This window comes from Nicotiana tomentosiformis, chromosome 11 (assembly GCF_000390325.3).
Source record: "Nicotiana tomentosiformis chromosome 11, ASM39032v3, whole genome shotgun sequence".
NCBI lineage: Eukaryota > Viridiplantae > Streptophyta > Magnoliopsida > Solanales > Solanaceae > Nicotiana > Nicotiana tomentosiformis.
The window spans coordinates 109,678,916-109,689,760 of record NC_090822.1 but is presented as its reverse complement, the minus strand read 5'-3'; the positions used below and the strand labels follow the sequence as shown (position 1 = coordinate 109,689,760).

Below are 10,845 nucleotides of genomic sequence, written 5' to 3'. Positions count from 1 at the left end.
ACTGTGAAGACAAGTGCATAATTCAGACAACTGAATTTAACAAATATCAGTTGTATTGTGAAGATAAGTGCATAATTCAGACAACTGAATTTAACAAATATCAACAGTGTACAGCTACTTTTTCTTGATCTGCGTCTATGCAGTGTTGGAACTTGACATGTAGAATCTTTCATGTAAGCATTCATCAGTAAAGCACACATAACAAGTTTCCTTCCACTCAAAGCAGAGCGAAATCACAGAACATGGATTATGGCTTGTTGGATTAAAGACAGCATAATTAAATGAGGCAAGCCATCGCTTATAATCAATGTAGGTCACAGAATTAATTCTTTCCATTTCAGAGGTTGCTATGCCTTTGTCCAGAGAGGAAAAACTCAGTTACTGCAGAAAACTGCAGATAGCATGGGTGGGAGAAAGAAAAATAATGCGTATAGCTAATTTAATGAAGCCTCAGCAAAGAAAATTCAAACATAAGAAGAAAAATATCCATTATTTAGTATCCTTTAGATCAGTGAATCAGCCATATAACTCAATGAACAAGGTGAAAACTAAGAACACTTGGAAGCAAGCAGTCTGCAGAATGAGTGAGTGAGATAACCATCCAGTTTGAGGATGTTTGGCTAGAACAATTGCTTATCTCAAACACCAGAAATATGTTAAATTGGATAATGAAAAAAAAAAGCTAATAAATCAAACAATGTGTTGGAATTAAGCTAAAAACAACGGTTGAAAAGAGTGACTTCTCTTCATTTGGTTGACTCAACTTCTCAACAACCCATCACAGCACAATTGTATACAAAGACCCCAGAATGCTCTTTCAGACCGATGACCTTCCAATCCAAGGTGCCGTCCTTAAACCCTGATTTTGGTGCCCAAGAACTCAATACGATAGATTCACCTTCTGGGCCCCTGTGACCGCCCACCACCAGAAGTTCTTCACCACGTGCTTTGAAAGCAAGACCCCAACCATTTGAAGAATCAGCCCTCACAGGAAGTCTTCCCAACACTTCCCATGAGTTTTTCTTCTTGTCATACTTTTTTACCATGTTGGTTAGATATTCAACTGCATATAGTTGGTTATTAACAACTGCAACAAGAGGAGGTGCCTGAGCAGCTCTATTGACATTTGGATACATGCCCTCAATTTTCCTCCACTTCCTTGTTTGTATATCAAATTCTTCCCCACAAGTTAAAGAATCAGTAGAGCTAGTCATCCCACCGATCACATAGAATTTTCCATCCATGAAAAAGCCAGAGCACGATCTACGGGGAGAGTGCATGTTTGGCAGTATTTCCCATCTACCGGTCAAGGAATCATAAAGCTCGGCAGATTTTAGTACATTTCCATTCTTGTCACTACCCCCTGCAATAATAGCAATCGAACCAAGACTACCTGATCCAAATAGACAACGACGATGCTTCATTCCTTCACATTTCGCCCAGTTGTTTTGAACCAAACTATATTTCCATATAGCAAAATCAAACAACTCGCGGCCAAAAACCAGCAGTTCACTTCCAACTGCTAATGACTCCTTATCTGCAAAATTAAAACAATCATCACATGGAATTTTTGGCAATCTCAACCATTTCTCTCTGAAAGGATCAAAAGCCTCCCAATCCCGAGGATCACAAACCATATACACCCAGTGTTCAACAACACCTAACCGCCTTCGCAAGTCATATAAATAACCACTCTTGATTAGTGAATTAAACCTTCCATTCAGGCACGACAACGATGCATAATCCGATCTAGAAGCCCAAGCGAGACATGTTAAAGCAACATCATCATGTAGGCCCGGAATAAGTGAATCACTTGATCCAAACTTGCAATGACCATCATCAACTTCTTCTTCTAACCTCATTCTCCTCTCCTCTTCATCTTCCTTCCCAAACAAATAATCATGAGAAGACTTATTAACCTTATTGTTACAACAGAACACTTTCTTTGACTTGTGGGTTTCAGAAGCCATGTTATCAATACACCAGCCAGAGTTCCCCTAGCAATCAAACTTCACAAAACTCACAAAAGTATATGTGAAAAGGTCAAAAATTCCAATCTTTTCCATCAAAACATCATTTTCTCACTTTAGCCCAAAAAAAAAACAACCCATCTTGGAAAAGACCTCCACCTTGTTTCTTAACTATCCATTCAAACAAAGCAGCAATTACAATATTGCCCCTCAAAAAAGTCTTATTTTTATCTCAAAACTAGCACCTCTAATCAAAGTTATTGAAATTCCACCTATTCAATAATCAATAAAAACCCAAACTTCCAGTAAAGATTCAAACTTTACTCATTTTTTAGCTGTTTTTTCCATTAAAGCTTCAAACTTTCCAAATATTTTCAAAAATATTTCCCCACAAACCAAAGAACATTAACTACAAAGCATATTCGTGAAGCAGAAAAAATAAAATACACCAAAACAAATGGAATTAAGATAGTGATTCGGATCCAAACCGGGTCCCGAAACCTTAGAGGATCTCACCGGAAAATCTGCCACTTATTTCTGCCGGCGGGGAATCAGCGTCGCCGGAGAGCAAAACCGGTGTGGTGATGCTTCCATTGCCGGAGGAAATAAACTCTCGATCCAATCTCAGGTATTATACCGCCGGAATATCCGCCGGAAATGTAATTACGGCGACATTCTCACCGGAATCGCTATGAGAGAGATTTAGAGAGAGAGTGTGTGTGTGGGGGGGGCGGTTTTTTCTTAAGAACAGGAAACTGATAAAAGTAATGGAAGAAAACTTTATTTATTTATAATGACGGTCCCTTATCATTAAAGATATTTTGTTTTCGCCCTGTTTTAAGAGATTTTGTGCAAACTCACCCTTTTTCTATTTTATATTCTTGTTCTAAAGTTTTAATTGTTTTTTGGTACTGTTATCTTACTGTTCTCCATAATGATATTGTTTCGAGTCAGTTTAGAACAGTATGCTGATTAAATATTGTTTCCGTGTGTTGTTTGTTTTTTCTTTAGAATTTTTTTTATCCTTTTTCTTTTTTCTAAACCCAAAACTACAAAATTTCATTAATTTTTCATCTTCTTTTGAATTTTCGACCCATTTGAAGCTTGTATAAATTACTGGATTAAGCATCAAAGAGAGTAAAAAGAGTGCTTCGTGCACCTGATCAATTTAGATTTCTTAGTTATAACTTATAAGAAAAAAATTAAAGTTAATTTCTTAAATTTGAGGATAAGTATGTTTTCGCCCCTATGTATTATCTTGAGCGTATATTATCCTCTAAATTTGTAAAAATTAAATACTTTTCGTCCAAAGGGCGAACATCTAGACGAGCCATTAAAACTAACGGAAATAATATGTTTTTTCATGTGAATAGATAAAAAAAAACGAAAATAGATTCTTTCCCAGTTTATTTTCTCCCTGTTTGCATTAATCACAACAAAAACAGGAAAGTTTAGACAAGAAAATTAGTAACAAAATTGAAAAAATGGGTATGTCAATAACGAAAATAAACTGCTATCTGGAGCAAAATGAAATTGGACAAGAAAACACCACTCCTGATCGTTATTTAACTTGATATATGCATTTTAAGCATATACTACAAATTAATTAAATGAATTTAATGTCACTTTTGTAAATATTTATTACAATAAACTGTCTACATCATTATTCCTTAGGCCCTTTCTCAGCATGAATGCGAGGATTCTTCGTATACCGAGCTGTCTTTTCTACTATATTCGGTCCACAATAAGTGATCAATTTGTCTTTTTTATTTTGGTCCAAAATAAGTGTCCATTTATCTAATCAAGAAAAAATTCAATTTGTTTTTCCAAAATTACCTTTATATACGTATCCCTAAAAAGTCTTTTACTCCTCACATTAACTATGCTGTAATATTTAATTAATGGTAGTTTAGTCACGCTAACTATTTTTATCTAGAATTTTATATTTTCTTAATGGATATGTTCAAAGTAAATTGGTCAATTATTGTGAAAATTAAAAAATAGTAAATTTCCTAAATGAATATTGGACTTTCAGTTTTTGACACGTTTTGCAAAAGAAACCACAATGGTGTTATAACATGCTGCTGTTTGATATTGCGTTATTGTCAAGCAAATGAACAAATAAAGTCCGTTCAATTTCTATCTCATATGTCTATTTCAGTTATGCATTTTCGGTTCACTTTTAGTTGATAATCCTACAAGGAAAGGGAACTACTTTTTTCAAGTCACATCAAGTATCAAAACTAAAGATAGAAACATAAGTAGGAGCATCTTTTTTTCTCAAACCCAAAATTACTGAATTAGGCAACAAACTTACCTATCTATTTCTGACATCTATTTTTAACAGATAATTTTTACTGCATATTTTCATTCACGAATTAATAATATATGACAAGTTACTCTCAGAAAAGTTTTTATATGTTTTGATTAATGTGAGCAAGGTCGGAGCTAGGTGAACGGAAGGGGTTCAGTCGAATCTCCTTCGCCGAAAATTATATTGTATAAATAAGTTTTTTAATATATATATATATATTAGATGTTGAATCACTTTAACTTTTTTGTGTATTTATTTTTTTTTAATTTTTTGAATAGTAATTTTAGTACACACGGGAGATCAAATAAAAGCTTGAAGCTTAAAACAATCATCCAAAAATATATACTCGTACTAGTTACAATTATTAATTAATAGGAAGTCTTATTAATCGTTTGAGTTCTATGTTAAGTTTAGACTAATTGGCAACTCAACTTACTTTCGTCAACATTGATTTATACAAAAACTTGATGCTTTTCCTATAAACATATTTGCAAATAGCTTATTCAGTATATTAATTATAGTAGCTTATAGTAATCAATTCAATCAAGAATGTGTCATAAGCTTCAGCCTTCATAGATGGGCTAAATTCGGTCTTACAGCTAGGTCCAGTTTGTTTACTTTAAAATAATGTGTGGTATTAGTAGCCACATTCTCTTATAGTTTGAATTATTTAGTTTCGAGTATTCTGGAAAAAGAAAACAGAAAACGAAGCAGCATGTGTGTGCAATCATATACTATATGCTTTAATTCTTTTTTTCCAATTTGGTTCCATTATATTGTGCAAATTATCAGTTTTGTTGTTTAGGGATATGAACTAAGAGCCCCGAACATTGCAACAACAACAAATCTAATGTAATCCCACAAGTGAGGATAAAGATGATGTTTCCGATAGACCCTCGATTCAAGGACATAAACGAGGGGATCGAAGGGGTTTGGAGGGAGTGAGTTGCAGCGATGGGGGAGGTGGTTGAGTTGTTTGGGGCAGTAGGGTGGGATAGAGGTGTACAAAGAAAATCGATAAATCGCATCAACCCTATAATCTGAGTCAAACCGAGAAAAAAAATCCCGATTGTGGTTTAGTGTTGGAAAAAAAAATCCGATCATAATTGGTTTGGTTCGGGTTTGGTTTTAACTAAAAAAAGTCAAAACGAAACCAAACAACCCAACATTACATTTATACAATTTTAAAAAATATTTTATGCATATAAATATTTATTGTAATATAATTTATAAATATTTTTTAAACTTATTCATAATTTTATCTTTAAAAATTACTAGTATCTATGAACGTCTGTTGCACGTTAATAATGGCACGTGATGATTTAAACATTTATTTATATGAAGGAACAATAAAATTTAATTAATGAGAGAAATTTTATGTATAATAGAACAACAATCATTTAAAGGCCGAAAAATACTATTACATTAGCATAATACATGAATTTAAAATAAAAGGACATCATCAAAACTTACACAAACGATCAATTTTGTCAAGTTAGTTAGATAATTATATATTATAGTTTAAAAGTATTTAATGTGATGATATCTTAACGAACACTTCTTTGTAGACAATATTTTTTTGTGTATGTTTCCTCCTAATGCGTTGATTGCTTTGTATTAACCAGAACTCTTGTTGTCGATCTTGATATCCCTCTTGAAAGTGCAACATATAGTTGTTCATGCAAGAGAAATATATTGCGGTAAATATAGTCCAATATTTAGGATGTTTGCCCTTATGCTTTATTTATTAGTGCAAAACATATACATAATAAAAATTATCTTCACACAAATTTAAAAGGATATTCCTTAGTTTCGAAGACGAAAGTTGAATTGAGGGATAAGAATATACTTAGAAGCACATTAACCAGCATCATAATTTTTGTATCTATGACGTTATTGTCAAAACTTCTATAGACCATATGTATGCTATTACATAAGCTATTCAGCATATCTAAGTTTTTCTGTAGTATGACATGCATATTTTTTCTTCAAAATTAACTTATATACAATGGAAGATCAATTTTAAGTTAGTCTATTATATATATTGTGACACTAACATACGTAAGAAATAAGAAACTTGACAACAAACATGTATGGTAGAAGACCATTTGGTATTAAAGTATTTAAGTATTCTTCTTTGTAGTAATTATTGGTATCATTTTCTGCTGAGTCAAAAACTGAAAAATATTTTGTTTTTATAATAAAATTTTGCAATCAACTTTTTATTTAGTTGATCAACATATTCATTTCTGCTCGCTAAGATTTTTTTTTAATTCTATCATACGATTTGCACAAAATCTAATGATAGAAATATTTCTCTTATTAAATGCACTACTATTACCAGTGGGATTGATAATCAAGTGTTCAAGAAGAACCAAATCATATTTTATTGGATGCTCTTCTTCGTTTCCGACACGAAGCAAGAAGACACTGAATATTAGATTTGTTCTTACTTTATATTTCTTGTTAGTTGAATCTTTTTCGTTTGAGGCCAGAAGTATAACTTTGGCAAGCTAACATTTAAAGTCTCGACTTTTGTCGATTTTGGAACTACTGGTACTACTTGACAGAAATCACCTCCCAAACCATTAATTTTTCACCAAACGATTCATTAATATCCAATATATCTCTAGAACTTCGGGCAATTATTTCGATCGTTTGACACTTATCCATAAGTATTTCATCCCATATTATCGTTTTTTGCTTTCCTTATAAATTTAGCACAATTGCTCTGCTTTGATATATTTGTGATGCTTATTTAAGTTGTTTGAAGAGGTATATCAAATCTAAAGTAGGTGGCCTCACAATAAAATCGTTGTTGGTACACCACTTGCTATTATTGCTAACAATGTCATGCCTCTTGATATGATATTTGCAAGTAATTTTTGACATTGAAATATTATTTCGATTCCGCCGGAGGCATCTACAAAGAATAATTCCGTTATACCAGAGTCGACTCTTTATAATATAGTTTTGAAAGCTTGTTCTTGTTTAGGATTTAGCTTTGATTGTGCTTCCTCAGACACTTGTATAGCATTTTGATTCTTAATAATATATTAACCTTTTTACTTTGTGTTCTAACGCTCTTTTTAGGGAATACATATATATACCCTAAGATTTTATTTTAACTTGAATAAGAATTTTACTCATATGATGAATTAAGAAATAATTGAATTGGATTCTTTTGCTAAATAATTAATTAAAAGATTTAATTATTTGATTTTAACATAAAATTTTTTTTTATTCTATGTTGATTTAGATCTTAATATTAGTTCATCTCTTGTTTTGAATATTTAATATTAACTATAATTTTATCCACCATAAATTTTATTTTCAAAGAGTAAAAGATTGATATAACATTTCACTCTTAGATCTTTATGTTTGTAGAATCATTAGTGGTATTGATTCTTACCAATCTTTTTTTTCTCTTTCTTACACATTTATATTCTTAAATATTTTCTTCGTTGTTGTTTAATAATTGGGTCTTTTTTAATATTACACGAAAAATTGATTAAAATAATATTATTTGAATAAAAAAATAGTTCAAATATAAAATAAAATATGTTATCGTGGGGGTATTGTTTTCTCAATTTCAACTCTTTATGCAGTCTATTAAATATTACTTTTATTTTTTCTTCGTATTGGATATTATAACAACAACAACAACATACCCAATATTATCCCACACCGTGAGGTATGGAGAGGGTAATGTGTACGCAGACCTTACCCCTACCTTGTGAGGATAGAGAGGTTATTTTCAATAGACCCTCGGCTCAGGAAAGCATAAGCACTACATTAATAAAAATATAGACAAGAAGGGATAATACAAAAAGCCATATAAAAGCAGAATAAAAACAACAAGACAGTAAGGTGATCAACAATGAAAGCAAATAACAGTTAGTCATAAAAACCTACTACCAACAGAAAGCGAGACTGCGTGCCAATACTACTGTTATGAACACTCTAGACTACCTACTCTACTACCTTAATCCTCGACCTTCATACCTTCCTATCAAGGGTCATGTCTTCAGTTAGCTGAAGCTGAGCCATGTCTTGCCTAATCACCTCTCCCCACCTCTTCTTTATCTTATCTCTACCTCTACGTAGGCCCTCCAATGTCAACCTCTCACACCTCCTCACTAGGGCGTCTGTGTTCATCCTCCTCACATGACCAAACCACCTAAGCCGCGCTTCCCGTATCTTGTACTCAATAGGGGCCACACCCACCTTGTCGCGAATAACCTCATTTCTGATCATATCTAATCTGGTGTGCTCGCACATCCATCTCAACATCCTCATCTCTTATATCTTCATCTTCTAGACATGAGCGATCTTGACTGGCCAACACTCAGACCCATACAACATCGTTGGTCTGACCATCACTTTGTAGAACGTACCCTCAAGTTTCGATGGCACCTTCTTGTTACACAAAATACTTGAAGCGAGTCTCTATTTCATCCATCCCGCCCCAATACGATGGGTGACATCTTCATCAATCTCCCCATCCCTCTGAATAATAGACCCAAGGTACTTAAAACTCCCTCTCCTAGGGATGACCTACGAGTCCAGTCTCACCTCACCTTGCCCTCCTTGAGTCTCTCCACTGAACTTACACTCCAAGTATTCTGTCTTGGTCCTGCTCAACTTGAAACCTTTAGATTCTAGGGTCTACCTCCATACCTCTAATTGTGCGTTCACCCCGTCTCGCGTCTCATCAATCAATGTAATATCATCTGCAAATAGCATGCACCACGGCACCTCCCCTTGGATGTGGCACATCAGTACGTCCATCACCAGAGCAAGCAAAAAAGGGTTGAGTGCTGACCCCTGATGCAACCCCATCATAACCGGAAAATGATCTGAGTCCCCACCCACCGTCCTCACTCGAGTCTTTACTCCATCATACATGTCCTTAATCAACCTAACGTAGGCAACCGGTACACCTCTAGCCTCCAAATATCTCCATATAACCTTCCTCGAAACTTTATCGTACGCCTTTTCTAAGTCGATGAACACCATATGCAAGTCCTTCTTTCTCTCCCTATACTGCTCCATCAATCTCCTAACAAGGTGGATGGCTTCTGTAGTCGAATGCCCCGGCATAAACCCGAACTGGTTCTCAAAAATAGACACACTTCTTCTCACCCTTAGCTCTACCATTCTCTCCCAGACTTTCATAGTATGACTAAGCAGCTTGATACCTCGATAGTTATTGCAATTTTGGATATCACCTTTTTTCTTGTATACAGGAACCATCGTGCTCCACCTCCACTCTTCGGGCATCTTCTTTGTTAAAAATGACATTAAATAACCTAGTGATCCACTTCAAGCCTGCTTTGCCCGCGCTCTTCCAAAACTCCACCGCGATTTCATCCGACCTGGCCGCTTTGCTCTTGCTCGTCTTATGCATAGCCCCCTCAACTTCATCAACTCTAATCCGCCTATAATACCCAAAGTCACAATGACTCCCTGAGAGTTCCAAATCACCCAGTACAATGCTCTTGTCCCCCTCCTCGTTCAAGAGACTATGGAAGTAGGTCTGCCATCTCCGACGGATAAGCCCCTCATCCAACAAAACTCTACCTTCTTCGTCCTTGATACACTTCACTTGATCTAAGTCACGCGCCTTCCTTTCTCACGCCTTGGCTAACCTGAACAACCTCTTATCGCCACCTCGTCCCTCGAGTTCCTCATACAAACGACTAAAAGTTGCAGTCTTGGCCTCCATGACTGCTAGCTTTGCCTCTTTCTTAGCCAACTTATAATGCTCCCTATTCGCCCTCTTCTCCTCCTCGTCTACATTTTCCACTAGATTCATATACGCTGCTTTCTTGGTTTTCACTTTTTCTTGCACCTCTCCATTCCACCACTAGTCTCCCTTGTGCCCACCAGAGTAACCATTTAAGACCCCTAATACCTCTCTCGCGGCTTCCCTAATGCACTGCGCAGTCTTGGTCCACATAGAGCTTGCGTCACCACTACTCATCCAAGCCCCCATAGCTACTAGCTTAACCCCCCAACTCCTGCGCTTTAGCTTCCATCAAGGCTCCCCACTTTATCCTATGTTGGCTATACATCGCCCTCTTCCTCGTGATCTCAAGGTCCATGACCAGGCGTCTGTGAAAGGTCGAGAGGTTCTCCCTCGGGATGACCTTGCAATCCATGCAAAGATATCTATCGAACTTCCTGTAGAGTAAATAATCAATCTAAGTCTCGGCCACCGAACTACGGAAGGTGACCAAGTGCTCCCTCTTATTCGGGAAACTCGAGTTTGCTATCACCAAATCAAATGCTCTAGCTAAGTCCAACAGAGGCGTTCCTCCTCCGTTTCTATCTCCAAAACCAAAGCCACCATGCACATCATCATACCCCCTAGACGTCACTCCAATATGGCCATTGAAATCTCCTCATATGACAAGCTTCTCGATATGCGGGATACCACACACCATCTCATCCAAATCCACCCAAAAACGCCTCTTGACTTCCTCATCCAAGCCTACTTGGGGTGCGTACGCACTGATTATGTTCAAAGTAAAACCTCCAACAACTAGCTTAATAGTC

General features: G+C 35.7%; 2 protein-coding genes across 2 annotated transcripts; both read right to left on the bottom strand.

Annotated features, from left to right (window-relative positions):
* Positions 1-463: 463 nt before the first annotated feature.
* LOC104096094 (F-box/kelch-repeat protein At5g60570) lies at positions 464-2,719 on the bottom strand. Its single transcript, XM_009602401.4, has one exon. It carries the CDS (start codon positions 1,968-1,970, stop codon positions 768-770), a length of 1,203 nt encoding a protein of 400 aa, XP_009600696.1. The 5' UTR covers positions 1,971-2,719; the 3' UTR covers positions 464-767.
* Positions 2,720-8,952: 6,233 nt separating this feature from the next.
* Positions 8,953-9,444, bottom strand: LOC138902012 (secreted RxLR effector protein 78-like). Its single transcript, XM_070189816.1, has one exon. It carries the CDS (start codon positions 9,442-9,444, stop codon positions 8,953-8,955), a length of 492 nt encoding a protein of 163 aa, XP_070045917.1.
* Positions 9,445-10,845: the final 1,401 nt, after the last annotated feature.